The 26,883-nt window shown below is 36.6% G+C and overlaps 1 protein-coding gene across 8 annotated transcripts in view; it reads left to right on the top strand.

The window, feature by feature from the left end:
- Positions 1 to 363: 363 nt before the first annotated feature.
- SHOC1 (shortage in chiasmata 1) overlaps positions 364 to 26,883 on the top strand; it is a 127,034-nt gene continuing 100,514 nt past the window's right edge. For 4 of the 8 annotated variants that reach the window (XM_054689407.1, XM_037493000.2, XM_054689408.1 and 1 more), the window contains exons 1-8: positions 2,226 to 2,477; positions 3,328 to 3,408; positions 5,346 to 5,466; positions 7,768 to 7,855; positions 13,020 to 13,204; positions 23,063 to 23,225; positions 23,423 to 23,537; positions 25,538 to 25,688. In XM_054689407.1, the coding sequence (XP_054545382.1) occupies positions 3,328 to 3,408; positions 5,346 to 5,466; positions 7,768 to 7,855; positions 13,020 to 13,204; positions 23,063 to 23,225; positions 23,423 to 23,537; positions 25,538 to 25,688 (904 nt within the window). In that variant the 5' untranslated portion in view covers positions 2,226 to 2,477. Of the gene's footprint in view, positions 490 to 2,225; positions 2,478 to 2,887; positions 2,928 to 3,327; positions 3,409 to 5,345; positions 5,467 to 7,767; positions 7,856 to 13,019; positions 13,205 to 23,062; positions 23,226 to 23,422; positions 23,538 to 25,537; positions 25,689 to 26,883 lie in introns of those variants that run through there. The other 4 variants (XM_054689405.1, XM_054689406.1, XM_054689409.1 and 1 more) reach the window with 4 other exon arrangements.

The following is a 26,883-nucleotide window of genomic DNA, read 5'->3' as shown; positions in this document are numbered from 1 at the left end:
ATCAAAAAGATTAAACTCATGCCATTAGTGGCAACACAGAAGGAACAGAAAAGGATTATCCTAAGTGAAATAAGCCATTTACTTAAATGGTTTCACTTTCATGTTGAATATAGAGAAACCAAACAAATGATCAGACAAAGACAAACTTTAAACTGACACTTGAAAGTTGAGGTACCCGGGAGAAGAGGAGTGGGTAGTTTCGTGGCAGGAGTACTACAGTGATCTTACCTGGTGAAGAAATCCTATATTGCAAAAAAATTAACAAGGATATAAAATAATGGTACTTCATTAAAAAATAATTTTTTAACTATTCATTGTCTTATGCACTTTCTGTCCGAAGATTATGTTTCACAATTTTAATTACAGATAAAGAAACATCTCGTGCCTTTCATCTCTCCTCTTTTTTATTACTTCCTCCACCCTACTGCTACCTGGGGCCATGAGAAGAAGAATCACAACATAGAAAATACCCGAATAATTAGCTGGAAGGTAAATAACTATTATATCAGTCCAGAACCCTTTATCTCTGTACTTATTTAAATGGAATATAAATATTATATTATTTTGGGATTTTCTGTTCTTTATATAGCCAAGCCTGTTAATAACTAATGTATCTATAAATAAGATTTCTAAAAAGACAACCTACCTAATAGAAAAATTGCTTAATCTCCTACACACAAACGCACACACACACAATTAAGCAATTAATTCACAAAAGAAACCCAAAAGGCTCATAAACATTTAAAATGTGTTTAAACTCAGCAGTAATCCAAAAAATGCAAATTAAAACGAAATAGTATTTTATAAAAAAAATTTATTTATGCATATAAAGAACTGGGGTTTAGACCAGAGGTGTGTGGGTGAGGATTCTGAGGGTGAATCCAGAGACAGAGTGGGGAGCAGAACAGGCAGATCTACTGAAATACACTGCTGAGGGGAGCAGCATTGAGACAGGAGCGGTCTGCTGTGCCATGTGGGTTAGCTCCCAGGCCAGGATTGAACTGTGCTGCAGTGGCTTGCAGTAACTTCATAGTGCTGAGATTTAACCCCTTGTGCCACCAGGGAGGCCCTAAATTATTTATTTTTACATAATCGACCAATCTACTCTGTACATGCATGTCTGTATAAATTAGTATAAACATGTAGGAAGGTATGAAAAGATACATACCACTTTGTTAATATTAGCTCCTTTGGGAGTCCAGGAAATAATGGAGATTATTTTCTCTGTGTTCCTCTTTGGATGGTTTTAGTGGTTATAGTAAGTACAAATCTATATTACTTTTGTAATTTTTACAAAATTACGAAATGTAAAATTGGTTTTAATAAAAGGTATATACATCCATTCAAGAATACAGGATAATTACTATACCTCAAAGCCAGATGAACATCTTTGTAATCAATCATTGTCAAACATTAAATCTGTATCACTGATGCAAACTGCACAAACCTGTACAAAATAGAATGAAGTAGGTAACCTAAGAAAATAATGTGAGTTATCCACTGACATTTCATCATATGTATTTTGATAGTAATTAACTTGAAAGACAGCTGGGTGTTGGTAAAATAAATAAATGCATGTTACTTCTTGCAGTCTTCTGGGAAGGAACTTAGAGTCAAGCTATATCCCGGAAGGAAGATGGGAGTTAAACACAAAGGAAGGGACAATTCTCATTCCTTATCAGGAGAGCCCAGAGATTCCTAAATGAGCATGTGTGTGAGGCGGTAGCTACCATCAAGATACACAACCTGTAAATCCCAATCCTAATTATCTTCCCGTCCCTCTTCACATGCTCTCCAGCCATCTGGGCACGGCCAACACCCAGCCAGACACTGGAGCTATGTTTGCCTCCTCCCATTGCTTCCCTCTTTCCCGAAATCTGGTTACTTGCTAAATTCTCTCAGGATCCCTTGCTTAGGCTTTGTCCCGGCCCTCCCTTTGGCCCAGTCATTTGTGGCCAGGATTAGTTAATAACACTGGAGCTGCCCTACCAAAGAGGCTCAAGCTCCTTCACCTGGTCTCGCGACCTCCCCACTTCCGCCCACCCTCAGCCCAGGGCAGGCAGGTTTCCCTCACGCGGAAGAACCTCAGAGGTCAGATCACCAGGCCCCGCCCATCGACTCACAGGCGCAGGCTTAGACTGAGCGGGACGCAAAAGGGGCGGGACAGGGGAGGGGCCTGGCCTGGCTGGCTAATGGGAGCGCTGAACTCAAGGTCAGAGGTCACATGTTCCCGGTGGGCGGGATTTAGCCCTGTGAAGACCGGTAGGAGACGATTTTAATGCGGGTAAAATCTCTGAGAGGCCGAGGAGTAGAGGCAGCCAAGGCGTCCTTGAGCTGAAGGGACGGAAATACCGGGATGGACTAGAGTGGCAGCTGTAAAACCTCTGAAAACAGATTCGTGAGACCCCACTGATGTGGTCCTGAGGGGACAAAACCTCTCAAGCGGCTCCAGTTAGCCTGTTTAGGTGCCTGTTTAGGTGAGAATGGAGGGTGTAAGGTCACAGAAAGGCCAATGAGATTTCAGCCCACTAGCTACAAATTGTTTAGTGCAAGTTCGTGGAAGAATATATAAAATCCCCTCCTCAGTGACTTTACGTTGTTAAAGTAAGGTTTTTATGTCAGGGAGTGTTAAAGAGGAAAAATTAGATGCATTAGGGTGGTGGGAGGAGGTAGAAAACCAACCTGAGGATTCACACTCCCTTGTGTATGGCCTTTAATAATCTTAGGCTAATATTCCGAAATATATATGTGCAATTTTTATTTGTCAGTTATACCTCAGTTAAGCTGGTGGGAGGGGAGCATCTTGGAAAAGTTTACTTCTTTGGTCTCGCTCATAAAAGCCTGACCAAATTATCAATATTTTTCCGTTTTGGCTCCATACATATAGCAAGGAAGTAGCACAGGAAAAACAAAATCTTTACAAAGAGGTAAGGAAAAATATTTCAGGAATTGCTGCAATTCAGAAATTGGCTGTTTTAAAATACCTAATTTCCAACCATGGTTTTGCTTTGTTTCCCACCTTATATTTGATCTTAGAAATAAAGCCAATTTATCTCTCATCCTATCCATCCATCACTATAAGATGGATTCAGATATCTGTTAAGCAATGAAATCAAGTTGACAGATGAAAAAAAATCTAAGAATATATATTTAATGTACCATACCACAGATACTTTTATATCAACATTATTTTCATTATAGTTAAGTCATGGTATAAGTATTATTTATCATTAATTTTTATCATGAACTATAATTTCATAATTGAGTGGTTTTCTGCTCCTAGCTTTGCTATTTACCAACATTTAATTTTAATTTTTATATTCCCAGATGTTGAAATTTGTTCTGCTCTCAAAGAAAGAAGATATGTTTTCAGCGTTCAAATATTGTGCAATAGACTACTTATATGAGGTAGGTGTTAATTTATCACCTTCCATTTACTAACAGTTATGATATAAAAAGTGTTGCCTACATTTACTCTGTCATAATTTTGCAGTGGTTCTTAGATTAATCTTTAGCCTAATTATGTTGAGATTCATTTAATTCCACTTTTAATATACCTCAAAAACTAAAACACCTTTGGAGGAAAATAATTGACAATTTGAATTTGAAGCTGTCAGGAGAAAAAAAATGGAAGCTCTTTGCAAATTAGGGCTACTTTTATTAATAATCTTGAGGGCCTCCCTGGTGGCGCAAGGGGTTAAGCACCACACTATGAAGCAATTCGCATCCTCTGCAGCATGAGTTCGATCCCCGGGCAGGGAGCAACCCACAATGGTGCAGCAGACCTCTCCTGACTCGCTCCCTGTTCTCCTTCAGCATTGTAATTCAGTCAATCTGCCTGTTCTCACCCTCCGCATCTCTGGCCTGTACCCCAGCTCTTGTATGCATAAATAAAATCTTTATTTTTTTATTTTTTTAGATTTATTTATTTATACAAGAACTGGGGTACAGGCCAGATTCGCAGGAGGGTGAGAGGATTTACCAGAGACAGAGCAGGAAACAGAACAGGCAGAATGACAAAATACACTGCTGAGGGGAGCTGCGGGCGAGATAGGAGAGATCTGCCGCGCCATGTGGGATTCTCGCTGGCCGGCCGGAATCGAACCTGTGCTGCAGAGGCTGTGGACAGCTTCACAGTGCTGCAGCACTCAACTGCCTGCACCACCAGGGAGGCCCATAAATAAAATCTTTAAATAAAAAAAAAATCTTGAATTTATCCTTCTTGAAAGGAATGAGGCAAGAAGCAACCCCAGTTATTTTTGTGATAAAATAACAGTAACTGTATATTGACTGTTTGCTAAGGACTAGATTCTTTGCTCTTTTAATGATTATGTGCTCCATAATTACTCCCCAAGATAGATACTCTTTTTTTGTTTGTTTGTTTATTTATTTATATATTTATACAAGCACTGGGTACAGTCAGAAGCGAGGAAGGGTGAGAGAATTCACCAGAGCCAGAGTGGGGAGCAGAGCAGACAGAAGGACCGAAGTACACTGCTGAGGGGAGCAGCGGGCGGCAGGAGAGGTCTGCGCGCCATGTGGGACCCTCCTCCAGTGGCCGGGGAGCAGCCGGGGATCGAACTGGCGCTGCAGAGGATCGAACGAACTGGCGCTGCAGAGGCTGCTGGCAGCTTCGCAACCCAGCGCTCAACAGCTGCGCCACCAGGGAGGCCCAAGATAGATACTCTTAATACAGGTTTTACAACTTTACAGGTTGAAAAAAGAAAAAAAAAAACTTCTGAAGAAGTTAAATACCTTGTATAAAGCTGAGAATCAAGCCAGACACATTGTTAACATAGAGTAGATGTTATACAATGGCTTATTATTCCTATAATCTTAATTGACAAGTTAAATTTTGGTTTTCTTTATAACCTTGACCCCATGTACTGGGGAAAATAATTATTCCAATGTAACTAAAACTGTGTTACATTTTGCAGGAAATAAGGAAGACATATAGGCAACTCCAGATTTTATTGTTCCCTGTAACTGAGGGAACAAATGATATATGTCATTACAGCATATACATAGTAAGGAATAAGAGTCGTTGTTACACAAAAATATTTATGAATATATTGACCACTCACAAAATTAGACATCCTCGAACTTTTATCTTTGCCCACAATACCTTAGTTTCTTCTTCTGTACCCATACCCCATGATACAATACAAATATTGTATTCCAATGAATGGCAAATTTTACAAAAGAACAAGGATTTGTAAAATTCATCAGAATAGTATTGAATGAAAATAATATAGATTTAAAAGAATATAAAAGTTAAATATTCTGAATATTGAGAGATGTTAAATTTGATAAATACATTAAAATATTTTATATTTCTTACACAGAATGCAGTTAAAAAGAAGCTTTGTGTAGATGCTTTTTTACTTCGAATCCCTTCATGTTTATATCAAGATGAAAATTACACAGGCATTATTGATAATAAATATAGGAGGCCATGGACAAGAGGTATATTCTCTATTTCTCAAGAATTTGTTCTAAAATTATTTTAGAAATTATTAAGAAAATGCAGTGCTTTTCTCATTAAATAAAAACACATGCGCTTATTCATATCAGAATTCATATCAGAATATTATAAGTTAATATTTTTATGACAATTTAGGTAACAAAGTAAGGAATTGAAAAGCCTATACTCGATATGAACACAACAAGTAAAAGATAAGAAGATGATGTAGTCTTAAAACATTCTAATTATAAATGTACTGTAATAGGATCTTGCTCAATTGTATGAGGGTTAAGTTTTAATGAGCCACAAAATCATTTTGAAATATATATGGAGGAGACCTGGTGGTCTATGGTAAAGAACTATGGGTACATTTAAGGAGATGTGAATCTATTTCCCTATACAAGGATGTTTCAAAAATAAAACTGAACAAAACAAACCCAAAAATCATATACAGTGATGAAAACTAATGTTATCTAAATAAAAAACAGAAAAGAAAGATGCAGTCTGCATGGAGGAGTTAAGTCAGTTGGCAACATTTGTCTAACCAGTCACTGTTACAGGTGGTAAGGATAATGTTACTAGTAAGACAAAGAAATACTCTGTGCTCAGTGAATTTTTAGACTGGTAAAGAGGATGCAGTAATAAAGCTATTAAGTATATAAAGTAATAGTTGGTATTGATAAATGTCTAGAGAAATGTATTGATAAATGCCATAGGAAATTTCAGGAGTAGGGGTTAGAAAAGTGGTTAGAAAAAACTCTGTGAAGAGGTGGCCATTTGATATGAGAGCTGAATGAGGAGAAGAAAATAATCACAAAGAGATGAGTAGGAGAAGCATTTCAAGCATGGGCAAAGTATCTAACTCAGACATAAACATATGTAAGTACCAGATTTTAGACCATTGTGACCAGTTCATAAGAAGGGGAGATCTGAGAAGTAGGCAGTTTCTGAATAATATAAAACTTTGCAGACCATAGTATGGAGTTTGTTTATTAGTTTTCTTTTGTTGTCAGCTGTGGGAAGTCATTGAGCATTTTTAAACATAATTTATGTTTTTAAAAGATTGACCTGAGGGAATATGATGATAATTGTAAAAATGGAAGATCTCACTGAGGTTGGAAATAACACAAAGAATAGCTATCATCTAACTGCTTGTCTAAAAGTACAGAAGGAAAAAAAAAACAGGTTTATCATTTCTTCCTATTTTCCTTTACTTTTTTGAAATAATAGCAGGAACAGCCAAATTTTATTGGGCATTTACTGTCTGCCAGACACTGTTCAGAGCAATATATGTGTTCCATTACATTTATTTAATCCATATAACAGCTCTGTGAAAAGACTTACTCCTAACATGTAGATATGGGAATTGAGATACAAAGAGATTAAGAGATTTGGCCAAGATTATACTGTTATTAAGTACCAATACAAGTATTAAAATCTAGGCAGGGTGATTCTAGAACCTGAACTCTTTTTCTTTTTTAATTAAAGTATCATTGTTTTACAACTTTGTTAGTGTTTTAGAAGGATAGGATCTACCCGCTCTGGTGTAGTCGCCATAATGCAGCCACCACTGAAGTACCCACAGCCCCCCACCATAGTTCACTGTGCTCTCTCCCCACCCTATTCTCACCCCTAGCTCTCCTCCTCCCCCAGAACCTGTACTCTTAGCCTCTAAACCTACATATTTTTTCATTGAGGCACAGGATTAGGAATTAAATGATTTGTTCAAAGTAGCAAAATGATTAAAAAGTAATATTGGTTATTATAATCCGTGACTTCTTACTCAGTGACTTCTTTGGACACTAATAGATCATGTGGTCCCTCTCCTTAAGGAACCTAGAGTCTAGTTTGGGACACAAGCTATAGATGCATAACATTTTACAGTACGACTGTGCATTTCTGACTCTGTTTCAAATTAACCAGAGTTAAGTGCTACTGATGAGTTTATGGTGCTTCAGCAGGAATATATCAGAGTGAGGTGAACTGGTTATAAAGGCTTTTTGAGAAACAATATGAGCTGCTGGACAGGACCATCTGAAATGGTAGTGCTATGTAAGCAAAAGAGAGACTAAAAATAAAGATGGTGTGTTCAGATGATTTTGTTTTGACTGTGGTTGAAGTTTTTTTTTGGGGGGGGAGGGCTTGTAATGACAAGAATGATTACTCAATCTGGTATCACTTTGGAAAAAACTACATTTGCAAACAAATAAAGATAATGCCATATTGAAAAACATGCATGTTTGGCATCCTTATATTAATTGTTAAAAGAAAACTCTAGATACTAATAGTTTTCTTCTTTCTAGTCTCAGCTGTTTCAGTTTGGGGCATGACTGATAGCTCAGTCTTGGATCAATGGAAAGCAAGTCTCTTTCTGGAGGATTTTCTTGAGAAGTATGTATCTTTAACCTCACATTTCTCCTTTACATCTAGAAGATAAACAGTAAATACTCTAGACAGAAAAATCCCCTTTCTTTATTTTGTTCCATCAAATTTTTATTTATTTGCCATTCATTTACATCAATATCTAAGTTTGGTATATAGTTTCACATGGCAACATCTACAGATGTTTCCCTTGACCTCCACCAAAGCTCCAGTGCCAAGATGCTCTCACCTTATGCCTCAGTACCCTCCTCCCTCCCTGCCTTCCATATGGGAGCCACCACCATTTTCAAAGAGTCTGAGAGTTAATTTTGTTGTTTGTTTTCTTCAGTTACTTATATTCTATAACTGAGAGAAGTCATACGGTCATTGTCTTTTGCTTTTTCACTTATTTCACTTAACTAGTCACTTCAAGATCCATCCATATTGTCCCAAAAGGCACTGTTTTATCTTTTTATTTATTTTTTTAATTAAAAAAATTTTTTTAGATTTTTTTAAATTTTAACATTTATCATTTTTTACATTTGTAGACAATATTTGCTTCCCCCCAACCCCTCAGATTGAGTCCTCATAGAATCTCCTTCCCCAAGGCACCCATGTACCATCACCACAGTCCCCTTTGCTCCTCCCTCCCTCCCTCTCACCCCTCTCCCTCCTCCTCCCCTGCAGGACGTCTCAGGTTTATAATTGTCTGTTTTTGCTTTGTTGTGTTTTGTACTGTTATTATTTTTTTACATTGTTGTCTTATTTGGTTCCCCTATATTCCTGCTATAAGTGAAACCATCCAATATTTTTCTTTTTCCTTCTGGCTTATTTCACTGAGCATAATTCCTTCTAGCTCCATCCACATTGCTGCGAATGGCATGAGTTTGTCTTTTTTGATTGCTGAATAATATTCCATTGTATGAATAATATTCCATAATAATATACCACATCTTTGTGATCCAGTCATCTATTTTTGGGCATTTGGACTGTTTCCAGGCTTTATTGTAAATAGTGCTGCAATAAACATAGGTGTACAGGTGCTTGGCACATATCAAAAAAACAAGCAACAACAAATGTTGGCGAGGATGCGGTGAAAAAGGAACTCTCCTACATTGCTGGTGGGAGTGCAAACTGGTCCAGCCATTGTGGAAAGCTGTCTGGAGGTTCCTCAGTCTACTGAAAATAGAGCTACCGTACGATCCAGGCAATTCCACTCCTAGGGATCTACCCAAAGGACACAAAAACAGTGATTCAAAAGAGCACCTGTTTTATCTTTTTAAATAGCTGAATAGTAGTCCATTGTGTATATATACCATAATTTCTTTATCTAGAGGACTGTCAGTATGCATTTGGTTGATTCCATGACTTGGCTATTGTGAATAATACTGCTATGAAGATAGGAGAGCAAAGTCTTTTTGTATTTGTGTTATAGTCTTCAGACAATTACCTAGTAGTGGTATTGCTGGATCATATGATTTCTTTTTTTATTTTTATTTTTTTTGAAAAGTACCCGTACTGTTTTCCATACAGGTTGCACCAATTTACCAAAAATAAATGAGTTCCTTTTTCTCCACACTCACCAACACTTGTTTCCAGTCTTTTTTATACGACCATTCTCACAGAAGCCAGAGGATATCTCCTTGTGGTATCTTATAATAAGATATGTGATATAATAAGTGATGTTGAATGTTTTTTCATGTGCCTGTGTGCCTTCTTCAGAAGTGTCTATTTAGGTCTGTTGACATTTTTCAATTTAATTATTAGTTCTGTTGTTGAATTGTATAAATTCTTTATCTTGGAAATTAACCCCTTGTCTGGCATGTGATATGCAAATATTTTCTTTCAGTTCATGATTTGCCTTTCTGTTGTTGTCTTGGTTTCTTTTGCTGTACAAAAGCTTCGTAGTTTAATGTAGTCCAATTTGTTTATTTTTGCTTCTGTTTCCTTTGTGGTTGGAGATGGGTCCCCAAATGTTTCTGAGGTTGATATCTAGGAGTGTATTGCCTGTTTTCTTCTACGTATATTTTATGGTTTCAGGTCTTATATCCAAGTCTTTAATCCATTTAGAATTAATTTCTGTGCATGGAGTTAATGAAAAAATTTCATTTTTACATGTCCAAGTCTCTCAGTACTATTTGTTGAAGAGGCTTTCCTTTCTCCATTGTATAGTTTCCTCCTTTGTCATAGATTAACTCACCATGTTTGTGTGGGTTTATTTCTGGGCTTGCTGTTCTATTCGATTGGTATGTGTTTCTGTTTTTGTTTTGATACTGTACTGTTTTGATTACTATCTCTTTGTAGTTTGAAGTCAGGCAACATGATACCGCCACTCTTTTCTCTCAGGATTGCTTTGGCTAATCTAGGTCTTTTGGGGGTTGCCTACACATTTTAGAATTGTTTGTTCTGTTTTCTTGAAAAATATCTTTGGAATTTTGATAGATATTGCATTAAGTCTGTAAATTGCTTTAGGTAATATGGCCATCTTAAATATTTATTCTTTTAATCCATGAGCATGGAGTATTTCTCCATTTCTTCATATCTTTTATTTATTTTGACAGTAGATCCCTTCATTTATATCTTCAAAACTTTTCTTCTTTTATCTGATGAAAAATCTCAAATGTGAACTACAAAGGAAAGGTTAATAGAAGTGATTTATATTTTCTTGTTAATGTTCCCTCACACAAATTAACTGTTATCCATGCATTTGTGTTGTAAAAGATCACAGAAACATAGCGAATATGGTATTATGCTTTTAATAAATAAATAAACTTTCTGTAGAAAGTATCTATAGAATATTTTATATTAAAAATGGCCCTTTTGTGTAGTATAAATGCAGGTTTAAGGCTGATTTTCTACCTTATTTTGAATTGTTATTTCAGTCCTTTATCACATTTTTACTGGATATCATCCTGTGTGTTCAATACTAGCTATAAAAATGAATGACATATGGGCCTCCCCGGTGGTGCAGCGGTTGAGCGCTGGGTTGCCAAGCTGCCTGCAGCCTCTGCAGTGCCGGTTCAATCCCCGGCCACTGGGCGAGGGTCCCACATGGCACGCAGACCTCTCCTGCTGCCCGCTGCTCCCCTCAGCAGTGCACTTCGTCATTCTGCCTGTTCTGCTCTCCGCTTTGGCTCTGGTGAATTCTCTCACCCTCCCGCATGCTTGTTACTGTACCCAATGCTTGTATAAATAAACAGATCTTAAAAAAAAAAAAAAAGAATGACATATAATTTCTACTCTCAAAGAATGCAAGAAAATGGGGACATAGAGATTTAGAAATAAATAATTATAACACAGTGTGGGAAGTACAGTGTCAGAGATAGGAACATAGAAGATAATATGAAGAACAATCTACATTGTTAATCTACACGCAATTTAGAGACATCATTGCAAATGTAAATAACTTAGTCTATTGCTTCACTTCATGCAAAGAGTATTAATCAAACTCAGGAAGAATTTAGTCATTATTCACACATTCAAGTTTGAATAATTTAAGTTTTCCTTAGTTATACTTGAGAGAAATAAGTAACCAACTAAAATGTGCCCTTAAAAGGAAGAGGTATGTTTTTCTTCTTTACTTTCCTTCTCCTGATGCTGCAGTACAGATGTAATGACTTGCTCCAGCAACCATTTTGAACTGTTCTGACCAACTAAACCCAGGAATGGCAGAGTGGAACAAAAGGAATTTCTGTGCCTGACAAATTATCAGAGCTTTTAACCTCCAGATTTTTTATGTGTGTTTAAGCCATTATTAATTTCTGTTTAGAGTCATGCAGTACAATTTAATTTTTTTATAGACTTTGTTTTTTAGAGAAATTTTAGTTCAAAGCAAAATTGAGCAGAAGGTACAGAGACTCCACACTGAAATTTTATTTTAAATAATTCAGGAACTACAGTTTTATTGACCAGCACTATCTAGATTTCCTCAATCTTGATATTTCTTTCTTTTTCATTTCTGTTTCTTGTTCCTATTTTTTGTTACTCCTTAATATTGATTTTAAGACCTCAGTTCTTTTACTACTTTGTTAGTGTGCTATGTTTTAATATTTATGGACATTTTTGCCATATGTTTCTAAAAATCTTATTTCTGCAAAATTGCACACTAAAACTAACAGTGCATAAATTAGCTCTTATAGTCGAAACTATGCAACTTGCAACAGAACACTAACAACAAAAAACTATTCTAATGTTTTCAAAACCACCAGCATCGGTTAAATTCCTAATAAGTAAATACATATTAGAGTAAATATAGCACTTTCAAAAAATGAAGATAGCTTGATGGATTGGCTAAAGTGGGGGTCAAAGCAATTGAATTACGGAGGCTAGGACAAATGGGAAAAGATTAGGGAGAACATTTAGTAAGCTTCCTAGCTTCTAGAACAGAACACATGGCCAAATAGAACATGACAAAGAACATGTAATAGTATTCTCTGCTCTTCTGTCATGCTGCATTCAGGTGAATGCAGTTGAATGTAGGATATTGCACACACATTTATTTCCTACTTCTAACAACTATGTGAGGTGAACGTTACTATCCCAATATTGCATGTAAGAAACTAAGGCTCAGGTTAAGTAATTTACAATGATCACTCAACTAGTGAATTGTTGGAACTGAAATTCATACCACCAGAATTTTTGTCTGGTTTGATTTATATAACAGCTTTATTGAGATGTAATTCATATGCATATAATTCAACCATTTTTAATGTTCAATGTAATGGTTTTTAGAATGTTCAGAGTTGTACAGCCATCACCACATTCAATTTTAGAGCATTTCTATCAACACAGAAGAAAATACTATACCTATTAGCAGCCACTTCCCATTCTTTCCCCTCTCTTTCTGATAGACAACCATTAGTTTATTTCTGCCTCTTTAGATTTACCTGGACTAAAGATTTAAAATTCTAAAAATTCCAAAGATATTTTTCAATCTAAAAGATGACTTTTAGATTTACTGAAATTCTGCACCCAATTCCAGCATGTGGGGCTGAAGTTTTCTCACAACAATAAGCAAGACTCTGACACCAGCAGGATGTCATAATTTTTTAATTTCTCCTTGAGTGATGGCACTATGGGTAATTTTTCTCACTCTGTTGGAATTTTGTAATTTTTCTACAATGAACATGTACGATATGTTAATGAAAATGTTTTACAATAGGACATATATAAAATCTGTATTTTTATATTATAGAAAAACAGGCACAGAAATGGCGACCTATATTAACTGTGACTTTGAGGAAATTGTTCCAAGTTCAAACCCAAACTCCCAAACTGAAGTAGAGGAAGCCAGCATGTACACCCATAAGGACTACAGTGAAGTATTTACACTTGTCAGCTGTTTAGAAAAATGTCCAACACTTCAAGCACAGAACCAAGGTAAAATATTTGTTATTTCCCTTGTTATTCAACATTTCTTACTGATAGATACATTTTCATTTCAGTGAGATTTTTCTTTTAATTGGTTGAAGTTTTTGTTTTATTAAAAATATTCTTGGGCCTTCCCTGATGGTGCAGGCAGTTGAGCGCAGTGCTGTGAAGCTGTCCGCAGCATCTGCAGCGCCAGTTCAACCCCAGCCGGCCAGCAAGAATCCTACATGGGGTGGCAGACCTCTCCTATCTCGCCCGCTGCCCCCCTCAGCAGTGTATTTCAGTCATTCTGCCTGTTCTGTTCCCTGCTCTGTCTCTGGTGAATCCTCTCCCGCTCCTGCGCATCTGGCCTGTACCCCGGTTCATGTATTCATGAATAAATAAATCTTTAAAATATATATATATTCTTTGACAAAATTATAATTCTAAGCTTTATTTACCTCATTAAGGAAACACTTTTTCTTTCATATAATCCCCTTTTGCAATTTAGATTGTTTTAGGGGGGCTTAAGTATACTGGGCTTCAAAATAGCTTCAGGGACTTGATCATAGAGTACTCACAACATATTGCTACAATGATATTAGCATCTGGGTACAGATCTGATAACATGTCTATCTGATGTTACATTAAATTATGGTTATATTTTATTTTCTAAAATGTGCCTGGTATTTTCAGTCTCATCTAGTTTATGTGAAGCTATAATTGAAAGTAGAAATGGAATATTGCAATGTTGGGTCAGGAAATTCATTTTTTATGGTTTTTACAATTTGTTTATTATTTAATAATAATTAAAAGTATATTTTGTCCAAACTTTGTTTCAAATTTCTCACCTTTTTAGAGGGTACTGAATTCTCTCAATAGTATAAAAACTTGATTAGAACTACCTCTTTTATATGTATAATAATGTATTCCTTTTTTAAATTAAAAAAGTTAAGTTTCTTTCATATAATTGCTACCATAATTTAAGATATGCTATAGCTTGAGCGTGAAAAATAATTTGCCTTTTTTACTGCTATTTTTATGTAGATACGTAAATTGTGTATAAGATTTTTAGTATTGATATATAGGTATGATGATAAATAGAGAACTAAATCCCTCATAGTTTGAGATGTAGAGGGGAGGAAGAGGAAGAGGAGAAGGAGGAGTGAGAGAGAGACTGAGACAGAGACAGAGACAGTGACTGAACTTGAGAGTATGATATACAGTAGGAAGAGCCTGAATTAGGAGTCAGATTTGATCATAGTCCAAATCTATTCTTAAAAGTGGTACAATTTTGTGAAAGTTGTTAAATTTACTTCTTATTTCTTGTCAAAAATTTTGCTTGGACTAGCTTATGCATGCACGTAAAGAGGTTATCTGTAAAAAAACATGGCATCCAAACATTACTATCACTATTAATATTGCATACTGCAAACTACTATTGGCAAATTTCATAATATTTATCATCAGCTAGCATCAGAAGCTTCTTTACTATATGTCGCTGATGAAAATATGCTTGAATTTCCCAAATATATATGAATTGTCTATCTCTTTTATTTCCTTAAGGAGCTTGTCATTCTACTTCACTTTATAAATTTAGATTTGCAATTTCATGTCCTTTCTTAGCAGTTATATTGATTGCTACCAGATTTGTAGATACTACGATTTCACTGTCTAAATCAAAAGGGACATATTATGCTTTGAAGTTCAATTGATGTGATACTATAAATTTGCTTTGTTTCATAAGAATATAACTAGGGCCTCCCCGGTGGCACAGCAGTTGAGCACTGGGTTGCGAAGCTGCCCGCGGCCTTGGAGGCGCCGGTTCGATCCCCAGCTGCTCCCCGGCCACCGGAGGAGGGTCCCGCATGGCGCGCAGACCTCTCCTGCCGCCCGCTGCTCCCCTCAGCAGTGTCCTTCGGTCCTTCTGCCTGCTCTGCTCCCGGCTCTGGCTCTGGTGAATTCTCTCACCCTCCCGCACTTCTGACTGTACCCAGTGCATGTATAAACAAAAACAAACAAATAAATAAATAAAACATGCCTCTATAAAAAAAACAAAAAAGAATATAACTAATTACTATGTCATAAGTTAATTTCAAATGTTTATTTCCTTTTATTGTTGATTCATTGACATGTACTAATTTTTCTATAATATTCACATTATTTATCAATAAATATAATCATTTTGTGAAGATATTTTCAGATATAGAAGTAAATGCAAATGTAGCTCAAATAAAATTTTATTATATTTAAAGTATACAACATATCCATCACTTCATGTATTTATCTTTTTTTAAGTACTACTTCCTCTCTTAGCAAATTTCATTTATACCCTGCAGTATTATCAACTGTAGTCACCATGTTATACATTTATTCCTCAGACTTCACTTTTTTTTTTTTAAAGATTTATTTATTTATTTATACAAGTACTGGGTACAGTCAGAAGTGCGGAAGGGTGAGAGAATTCACCAGAGCCAGAGCGGGGAACAGAACAGGCAGACCGACGAAATACACTGCTGAGGGGAGCAGCGGGCGGCAAGAGAGGTCTGCATACCAAGTAGGACCCTCGCCCAGCGGCTGGGGATCGAACCAGCGCTGCAGAGGCTATGGGCAGCTTCGCAGCCCAGCCCTCAACCGCTGCACCACCAGGGGAGGCCCAGACTTCACTTTTTAACTGGAAGTTTTACCAGCCCTTTACCAACCTTTCCTAGTTCCCTCATATCCCCACACCAGTCCCTGACAGCCATTCTACTTGCTATTTCCTTGAGTTTCACTTTTTTCATTTTAAGATTTCATAAAAAAAGATTTCATAAACAAATGATACTGCGCAGTGTTTCTTGTACTCTGTCTGTCTTGTTTCACTTAGCATAATGCCTTCCAGGTTCAGCCATATCACAAATGGGTGTTCTCTTTTTTTTTTTTTTTAAAGATTTATTTATTTATGCATATAAGAGCTGGGGGCTGTAAGACAGAGGTGTGAGGGAGCAGAGAGGGTGGTGAGAGGATTCACCAGAGATAGAGTGGGGAGCAGAACAGGCAGATCTACTGAAATACACTGCTGAGGGAAGCAGCTGGCAAGACAGAAGAAGTCTGCTGCACCATGTGGGTCAGCTCCTTGGCCAGGATCGAACTTGAGCTGCAGTGGCTGTGAATTGCTTCATAGTGCTGAGACTTAACCTACTGCACCACCAGGGAGGCCCTGGGTGTTCTTTTTTAAGGCTGAACAATATCCTTGTTGTGTATGTGTCATCTTTATTTATCCATTAATCTGTCAATAGACATTTAGTTCTTCGCATACCTTGGCTATTGTGAAAATGCTGTAGTGAACATGGGAGGGTAGATAGTTCTTCAAGACAGTGATTTTATTGGCCATCTGTTTCTTCCTTTACAGCATTTATATCTTTTTTTTTTTTTGTCTTACTATGCTAACTAGGACGTTAAGTTATTCAGTAAAAGTAGTAATAATTGCCATTCTTGTTCTCAACAATAGAAGAAATACTTTAATGTCTTACCATTAAAAATTATGTACTCTTTTACCCCCTTTTCTTCCCTTCCTACCCCTGTATACCTCAGATCTCTGGTCAGCTTTCAAGGGTTGATTTTAATGTTTGTCTTTGTCTAACCATTTGTTTGACTTTTCTGTAATCCACATATATGTGACAGCATCTGGTATTTTCTTTCTCCTCTGGTTTATTCACTTAGCATAATACCTTCCAGCTCCATCCATACAGCTGTGTGGTTGTTTAAAAGTGAGAATAAAAAGCATTTATTTCCAGGGCTTTCCCTGGTGGCACAGGCACTTGAGTGCAGCGTTGTGAAGCTGTCTGCAGGCTCTACAGTGCCTGTTCAATCCCGGCTGGCTGGCGAGGGTCCCACATGGCACAGCAGACCTCTCCTGTCTCACCCGCTGCTCCCCTCAGCAGTGTATTTCGTCAGTCTGCCCGTTCTGTTCCCTGCTGTGTCTCTGGTGAATCCTCTCACCATCCCGCGAATCTGGCCTGTACCCCAGTTCTTGAATGAAGGAATGAATGGATAAATAAATAAATAAATCTTTTAAAAAAAGATAAATATCACAGTGAACCCTCAAAATTCCATTAAAAAAAGGCATTTATTTCCAAATGTTTTGGCAATTGTCCCAGTATTATTTCCTTTCCCCATTGATTAGAAATGCCACTTTGGGCCTCCCCTGGTGGCACAGGCAGTTGAGCACAGTGCTGTGAAGCTGCCCGCAGCCTTTGCAGCGCCAGTTCGATCCCAGCCGGCCCATGAGTGTCCCACATGGCACAGCAGACCTCTCCTGTTGTGCCCACTGCTCCCCTCAGCAGTGTATTTCGTCAGTCTGCCTGTTCTGTTTCCCACTTGGCCTCTGGTGAATCCTCTCACCCTCCGGCAAGTCTGGCCTGTACCCCAGTTCTTGTATAAATAAATACATAAATCTTTAAAAAAAAAAAAAAAGAAAGAAATGTCACTTATATCATCTGCCAAATCCTTGTTCGCATTAGAGTTTATTTGTGAATATTTATTTTCTACTGATTTGTCTATTGTGTCAGTATTTTATAATTTTAAGTATTTAATAAATAAATACAACATGTTTTAATCATCTTTTTTGTTATTTTTTCTTCCAGACTTACTTTGTAATCAGTTTTTTGAAGTTCTGTAACATCTTTTGAGAAATTGAGATGTTATTTGGACCTTTTAACTTTTTTCCCCATGGTCTTTCTAGCGAAGAAAATGTTTTATCTTGCCTTTTAAGTTTTTTTAATGATCCCCATTAAAGTTTATGGTTTCTTCCATATATTTTCTGCACATTTTTGTTATGTTTATTCCTTGATAGTTGGTTATGTATGATTTTTTTATTAACTTTTGATTAGGTTTTTATGTATATTTGAAAACCACTGATCGTACGTTTTCTTTTTTTTTTTTTAAATAATAAATTTTATTTTTATATTCCCCCATACAACTGCACATGCCCCATTCTGACCCCAATCCCTCCCCTCCCGGCCCCCACCCCCCAAAAAGTGTCTCTGGTTCATAGTTTTTGTTGATTTTGATTTTCACTTTCTTATAGTTATTCATTTTCCTGATCCCTTATTTAAGTTTTCTAGATTCCTGCTATGAGTGAGACCATCCGATATTTTTCTTTTTCTTTCTGGCTTATTTTGCTGAGCATGATCCCTTCCAGCGCCATCCATGTTGCTGCAAATTGCATGTGTTTATCTTTTTTGAATGCTGAGTAATATTCCATGGTATATATGTACCACATCTTCTTGATCCAGTCATCTATTTTTGGGCATTTGGGCTGTTTCCAAAGCTTAGCTATTGTAAATAGTGCTGCTATAAACATAGGGGTGCAGGTGTTCTTTGGAATTGATGTTTCTGTGTCCTTTGGGTAAATACCTAGGAGTGGAATTGCTGGATCATATGGAAGCTCTATGTTTAGTAGGTCAAGAAATCTCCACACAGCTCTCCATAGTGGTTGGACCAGTTTGCATTCCCACCAACAGTGCAGGAGAGTTCCTTTTTCTCCACAACCTTGCCAACATTTGTTGTTGCTAGTTTTTTTAATATGTGCCATTCTCACTGGTGTAAGATGGTATCTCATGGTAGTTTTGATTTGCATTTCCCTGATTACAAGTGATGTTGAACATTTTTTCATATGTCTGTTGGCCATTTGCATTTCCTCTTCAGAGAAGTTTCTTTTTAGCTCTTCTGCCCATTTTTTGACTGGGTTATTTTCTTTGTTGTTGTTGAGTCTACATTATTAAAATGGCCATCCTACCAAAAGCAATATACCAATTCAATGCTATTCCAATCAAAATTTCAATGTCATTCTTCAAAGAAATAGAACAATTATTGATGAAATTCATATGGAATCACCAAAAACCCCGAATAGCCAAAGCTCTACCGAAAAAAAAAGAAGGAAATGGAGGCATCACACTCCCAGACTTCAAACTATACTACAAAGCCATAATCATCAAAACTGCATGGTATTGGAACAAGAACAGACATACAGACCAATGGAATCGAATAGAAAATCCAGAAATAAACCCACAGATTTATGGTCAACTAATCTTTGACAAAGGAGCAAAGACTATGCATTGGAGCAAAGAAAGTTTGTTCAATAAATGGTGCTGGGAAAACTGGGTTGCTACATGCAAAAGAATGAAGCTTGACCACCACCTCACACCATACACAAAAATCAACTCAAAATGGATTAAAGAACTAGAAATAAGACCTGAAACCATAAAATACATAGAAGGAAATATAGGTGAAACACTACGTGATCTGCATATCAAAGACATCTTTACAGACACATCACCCAAAGCAGTGATAGTGAAGGCAAAGATAAACAGCTGGGACTACATCAAATTAAAGAGCTTCTGCACAGCAAAAGAGACAATAACAAAAAGAGAAACCCCACCAACTGGGAGAACATTTTTGCACCCAACACTAATGATAAAGGACTGATCACAAAAATCTGATCGTACTTTTTCTATCAAACACTTCAGTGAACTACTTCATTTTTCATTTAGTTATCATGGGTTCTGTAGGTAGACCAAAAAAGTATCTCCTGCAAAGAAAAAGACTTGCTTATTTCCTATAAATAAACCTCTTTTTTCTGCTTCTTGTAGAGACTAGACAAAATTTTGTTTCCTCAGGACAATTTAACAATGCTCTACAATAAAGGGAAACAGTGTTCTCATATTTGTATTATAATAGCTGTATTAAAGTAAGACCCCCAGGGAATAAGACATACAAGTAAAGAATGTAACAGACAGACATAGACAATAAAAATGTAAGAAAGTAGCTCCCTCGGTAAAAGAATCTGTAAAGATTATTATTGCTTATGGTGTAATGCTGCCCTCAAGTGGTTCCAATCAGAAAAGGAGAGTTTTGAAACAAAACCTCCTAACTGATAACTGGCTGTCCCTGTTCCCAGAAACACTAGAAGGAGCCTAGAGGAAGCGAATTCTAGAGGGTCTGTGTTTGGAAGTGGAAGTTAAGACAGAGATATATGCTATTGCTGTTTGGGTTTTTACTATTAATTTAATTAGTATTTGCACAATAGAGGTATGAATGGACCATCTTCAAATTCTAGTCTCAGATAAGCTCTGCTTTGACATGAAATTGACTAGTTTTCTTTGGTGCCAAATTTGTCATGGGAATCTCGTGACCTCAAGAGTATCAGGAACTCAACAGGTTCAGATAAACAATCTTTCAGGAGGCTGCTCTGTAGGTTCTCCCTTGGCATTTCATGTTAACCAGGCAAAGGGATATTCCCCAGCTGCCTGCTTTATAACAACTTTGTTTTTAAGTACAAGTGTATCAGTGGTATGGTTGGTCATGAAAGACATCACACCATGCTATCCCTTTCATGTCAGGCCACTGCCCAGAACAATGTGGCTTTTGCTTTTGGGAATTTGACTTTCTGAGTAGTGCTTCATGTGAATTTAAATTTTCCTTTCCTCTCAGGAGCTTATTGAAAAATGGGGGTCAGTTATATATTTCCTCTTTTAGCTCAGAAACAAAGCATTGACACAGCTGAGATCCGAAAGTAATCCAAACATGGTCAACATGGTAGTGTGGGGTACAGAGGAGCAATAATTCCAACAATTATCTGTTTGGCAATAGTGATTCCTGGTACATAAAATATATCACCCTTCTCAAGTAGATACTGTGCTTTAGAACTTTCATTGTAATTAATTTTATAACAACCATTTTGAATAACTTTACAGTGGTAGAATTAGAGTTGGTCTCATTTTGTAGGCTTTGTAGACCAACTTCATTCTTACATGTCATTGTCTCTGAGGAGACCTTAAGAGGTAAAGTGAGCCCTTTTGGCTAGAACCATCACCTTCCCATAAGTTGCTGGCATAACCAACACAAAGGGGAAAAAGAGAAAACTGTACCATATGTTCTCTAGGCCTTTGGGGAAATATGGAATTGTTCCTTTGGTTACATGCATGCAAACCTATAAACAAGGGGATAGGCATTGTTCAAAAAAGAAGGCCCCACAAATTTTAACATGGCAAAACTGGAGGAGTCAATAATATTGCCCAGCATGCAGGAAGTAAAAGGCAAAATTCTTTTTTTCATTTTTATTTATTTTTTCATGTATTTTTTATTTTAACATTTATCCTTTTTTTTTTTTTTTTACCTTTTTTTAGAAAATATTTGCTTCCCCTCACCCCCTCAGATTGAGTCCCCATAGAATTTCCTTCCCCAAGGCACCCATGCACCATCACCACAGTCCCCTGTGCTCCTTCCTCCCTCCCTCTCAGCCCTCTCCCTCTTCCTCCTTTGCAGGATGTCTCTGGTTTATAATTGTCTGTTTTGCTTTGTTGTGTTTTGTACTGTTATTATTTTTTTACACTGATGTCTTATTTGGTTCTCCTATATTCCTGTTATAAGTGAAACCATCCAATGCTTTTATTTTTCCTTCTGGCTTATTTCACTGAGCATAATTCCTTCTAGCTCCATCCACGTTGCTGCAAATGGCATGAGTTTATCTTTTTTGATTGCTGAATAATATTCCATTGTGTATATGTACCTCATTGTCTTGATCCAGTCATCTCTTTTTGGGCATTTGGGTTGTTTCCAGGTTTTACCTATTGTAAATAGTGCTGTAATAAACATAGGTGTACAGGTGCTCTTTTGAATCACTGTTTCTGTGTCCTTTGGGTAGATCCCTAGTAGTGGAATTGCCGGATCGTATGGTAGCTCCATTTTTAGCAGGTTGAGGAACCTTTCCTCAGTGGTTGGACCAATTTGCACTCCCGCCAGTAATGCAGGAGAGTTCCTTTTTCACCACATCCTCGCCAACATTTGTTGTTGCTTCTTTTTTTGATATGTGCCATTCTTACTGGTGTAAGGTGGTATCTCAGTGTGGTTTTGATTTGCATTTCCCTGATGATAAGGGATGTTGAACATTTTTTCATATGCCTGTTGGCCATTTGCATTTCCTCTGGAGAAATGTCTTTTGAGTTCTCTGCCCATTTCTTGACTGGATTGTTTATTTTGTTTTTGTTGAACCCTGTGAGTTCTTTGTATATCTTTGTGATCAGTCCCTTATTAGTTGGATGGAGTGCAAAGATTTTTTCCCAATCAGTGGGGTGTCTCTCTGTTTTGGTTAATGTCTCTTTGGCTGTACAGAAGCTTTTCAGTTTAATGTAATCCCAGGTGTTTATCTTAGGCAAGATTCTTGACAGGATAATAAATGTTACTGAACATATGAAGCACTCTTGCAGCCAAGATAGCTTCCTGAAACACGTGAAGGAAAATAATCAGGAAACAAAAGGAAGCCAAAAGGAAAGATTCTTGGGTTTAATTGGAGCACCTGCCTACTCTACCCAGGGAAGTGCACTTCGTGTGTGCTTCTTCCCAATGGATGGGAACCTGAGCTACTAGAACCCATTCTCTATAAATTGATGCCATAAAAGATGTGAAAAAAATATATAAATTTCCAGACTATTTTATAAAAAATTGTAAAATAACACAGGGGAGAAAATACGAGGGTCAGTGTAAGTTAAATGCTTTTGTTTTTCAGTTTTGTTTAGGCTACCCCTGGCTACTTTGAAGCCAGTGGTAGTCCATGAAATATTTTCCTCCATTGATTAAACTAATCTTTGTTGAAAAAAGTGAGCCACTACAATTCTTTCTGGATATTTGGTTACTACTCAGTATACGAAATAATACTAAAATTTATTGAACTTTTACTTATGGACCAGTGCATGTTTTATTTATATGTATAGTACAATAAAGAACTAAAGAATTAAAAATGAGTTAAAACACCCACTCTATTTAATGGTTGACTACAAAAGCTATCTAGATCCCTTTGTAATCTTTTAGTTTCATTCTTATTTTTTTATATTTTTTATTTCTTTTCAGATTTTTCTATTGATGATGAAGAAATTATTTTTGTAAATAACTCAGCCTGTAAAAATCAGCTACCAACTTTGCATACTTTGTTGAGTAGACTAAAAGTATTTTTGGTAAAAGATCCCCTTTTAGATTTCAAAGGACAAATCTTCAAAGAAGCTGATTTTTCCAGGTATTTAATGCCCAATATTATAAATATTTTTAAGAGGAGATGTTCTTTACTTGTACACAAGTCCAGATGTTATCAGTAATAATATTTTATTATTGCTCTACCTCAACTCTTATTGTATTATGTATTTTGATTGGCTACATTTAGTGTGTATCTTGCTGTTAGTAAAGACTAATTTAGTCTTCTGTTTTTTAATTAAGGGAATGTTTCGATTTTCAAGGAGATTGGAAAGATTTTGTAAAAGAAGATTTTCACATGGACAAAGAAAACTTCTGTGTGGAGAAGCTGGAAGACACAGTAGGCTTAAATGAAGCTGTAATACTTGTTTTCAGTAATATTTTTATGAAAGTCAGCAAAGCATTCTTTGATAACTTTTAGTAATATATGTTGACCACCTACCCATTGTCAAGTTTAAAATTCTTGATAATGAGTTGATTGTGTCAATTAAGGAGTCAGATTTCTTTCTAAGATAGTGGTTCTAAATATTGGCTACACAAAATTACTTGGAGAGTTGTAATAAAATACTGAAGCCTGGAGCTTTCCCAGCTGTATTCTGATTTAATTGGTCTGGTGTGAAGCCCAGGTATAGGGAAATTTAAAACCTCTCCCAGTGATTTTAACCAATATAGCTAGTCTGGACACTAAGTAGTCATGTTCTACATAAAAAATTAGAGACTGGAGTTAGAAATGTTGGTTTGTGAGTTACATACAAAACAAATTATTACTTGTACTTTAACAAAATTGATCTCATTGAAGGAGTAAGACTAAAAATGATCTGAGATTGCATTTTAGGTCTGCCAGTGGTTAATAAGGAAGATAGCGTCTTTGCATATTAAAGGTCAAACTTGTCAACGGCCCACCTTCTTTTCTAGCTTTCAGTTCCAATTACACACAAAATTGATAGTATATTTTAATATATAAAGTATTCTAGCAGTTAATTTTTTGCTATATAACGAACTCAAAATCAAGGCCTGTAAAGAGTGATGCATTTTAAAGTTACTTAAAATTTTTTAAAGGTTTATTTATTTATGCATATAAAAACTGGGTACAGGCCAGAGGTGGGGGAGGGGGGGTGGGGGGGGAGGGGAGGGATGAGAGGATTCACCAGAGACAGTGGGGAGCAGAACAGGCAGATTTACTGAAATACACTGCTAAAGGGAGCAGTGGGCAAGACAGGAGAGGTTTGCTGCGCCACGTTGGTTAGCTGCCTGGCTGGAGATAGAACTAGTGCAGCAGTGGCTATAGATAGTTTCATAATGCTGCGACTTAACCCCTTGCGCCACCAGGGAAGCTCACTTTAAAATTTTTTTTAAGACAACTCAAAATGTTTTATATGCAGGGCTTTTCTTATAATATGTATGTACAATGCTCTTAAGGCATTTAAAGTGTTTCCTTATAATTAACCATTTTAACACTCATAGAAAATGTATTTATTCACCTATTAGTCCCTTTAATCCCTTCTCTCCCCCATTAACTGTGAGGGTTATGCACATAGTCTCACTTGTTAAAAAATTCATTTCTATAGGAATGAAAGAGAAACAAATTCCATGGAGTGCAATAAATAGCCATTCTTTTTCATCTGTCTTCTTCATTTCTCTCCATTCACCAACTCTTTTTTTTTTTTAAACAAGATTATATTTTATTTATTTTTTTTAATTTTTATTTATTTATTTATTTATTTATTTATTTTTTAGAGAGGCATGTTTTTCTTTCTTTCTTTATTTGTTTTGTTTTTGTTTATACATGCACTGGGTACAGTCAGAGCGCGGAAGGGTGAGAGAATTCACTAGAGCCAGAGCGGGGAGCAGAGCAGGCAGAAGGACCGAAGCACACTGCTGAGGGGAGCAGCGGGCGGCAGGAGAGGTCTGCGCGCCATGTGGGACCCTCCTCCGGTGGCCGGGGAGCAGCCAGGGATCGAACAGGCGCCGCAGAGGCCGCGGGCAGCTTCGCAACCCAGCGCTCAACCGCTGCGCCACCGGGGAGGCCCCATTCACCAACTCTTATCTGCTGCTCTGATTTGTTTTAAACTTAGAAATTTCAAAATTATTGTTAACCCAAAAGAAGGTTTTTCTGCACTAAGGGATATTGCATATCATAAATATAACCAGTGACCATAAAGGATATTACTCAAAGAGAAGATTGCTTGTAATGTAATATATTTTTGGCTGCTATTGCTTCCTTTTTTTAAGAGTATGCATGGCATCAATATTTTTGAGTGTGGATTTACTTTAAAATTTGGTACACAATTAAGAAAATATATACATTTACAAATTCAGAAACATTTCTTTTGAACCTTGTTTTGCCTATTTTTTCAGCCATCACTTTTGCTTGAATGTGAATTCTTAATACCCACAAGCCCCAAACAAGAAACTAATATTCCTTCACTGTCAGAGCTGAAGGAATCATTAAACTTAATACCAGAAATAATAAGTTATGAAGATGAAAATGAAAAACTTTTCAAAAGAGGTAAGAAATAATTAAAAAATCTGTGACTTATAAAAATTATTTATTATAACATGTATAAAAATGCTTGCTCCTTAATCTTTTTTTCCTAACTTTCAGATTTGCGTTCTGCAGATTACATTGTACATGTCATGACAATGATGACGTTCTTCTCATTGTCTCTTAATGCATTTGCAAGTTTAGAATGTCTCTGAGGTTAATCTAACCATTTTAAGATGCTTAAACAGATAAAGTTATATCACCTATGACTGTATTAATTTTTTAAGAACTGTTTTCTTGTATACTAGCAACTTCCATGCTGACTTTAGTTAGGTATGGAGATGGTCAGAGTAATGTGATGATTCATGGAATCAGATGATTTGGAGAGTTATAACCTAGAATTTACATGCTTTTATCTCAGTTAGACTTAGTAAATATTTTTTAATGACAACTTGAGCCAAATATTTGACTTTACCTTTATAAGTTCCAGTTGAAATGAACAAAGATAATATTAGGGAGGAGTGAAGGGAGATTTGTGATATACATTGAGAACAGGGGTATTTGCCATCAGTGAGCCACAGACTTGAAGGAATTCTTGCAGATGAGGCTAAATCAGGTGACTCATTGATTACCCTACAAATCAAAGCAGTAAGTGGAGCAAATTCATACCAGAACTTCAAAATATAGCAGAGCTTAAAACTACAGGGTGGAAGAATACACAAACACTAATTTGAAGGGTTATGTGTGGTCCTAGGTTCATTGCAGCACTCTTTAAATAACTAAAGTATGGAAACAACCTAAGTGCCCAGGCACAGATGAATAAATTAAGAAGATGTGGTATATATACACAATGGAATACTACTCAGTTAAGAAAAAGATGAACTCTTACCATTTGTGACAACACAGCTGGAAGTAAAGGAGATTATGCTAAGTGAAATAAGTCAGAAAGGGGAAGACAAATACTGGATGATTTTATCATGTGAAATATAAATCAACAAAACAAAGGGACTAAAAACTAAACCAAACAAATCCTAGAAAGCTGACTGTAGAATTGAGGCTACTTGTGGAAGAAGGTATGGAGGAAGCAAAGGGAAGAGGAAGCCTAATGGATTGAGGTAGAGGATTATGGGGGCCTTAGTGGTGGGTGCTATGTAGTAACATATATCTGAAGAGGTGTGAACCTGTACCTCTGAATCATACAGTGTTGTTAACCAGTGTT

This window comes from Talpa occidentalis, unplaced genomic scaffold, assembly GCF_014898055.3.
Source record: "Talpa occidentalis isolate TD23 unplaced genomic scaffold, MPIMG_talOcc4v2.1 talOcc4.7, whole genome shotgun sequence".
NCBI lineage: Eukaryota > Metazoa > Chordata > Mammalia > Eulipotyphla > Talpidae > Talpa > Talpa occidentalis.
The sequence above is the reverse complement of the archived record's forward strand: the minus strand, read 5'-3'. Positions and strand labels throughout refer to the sequence as shown.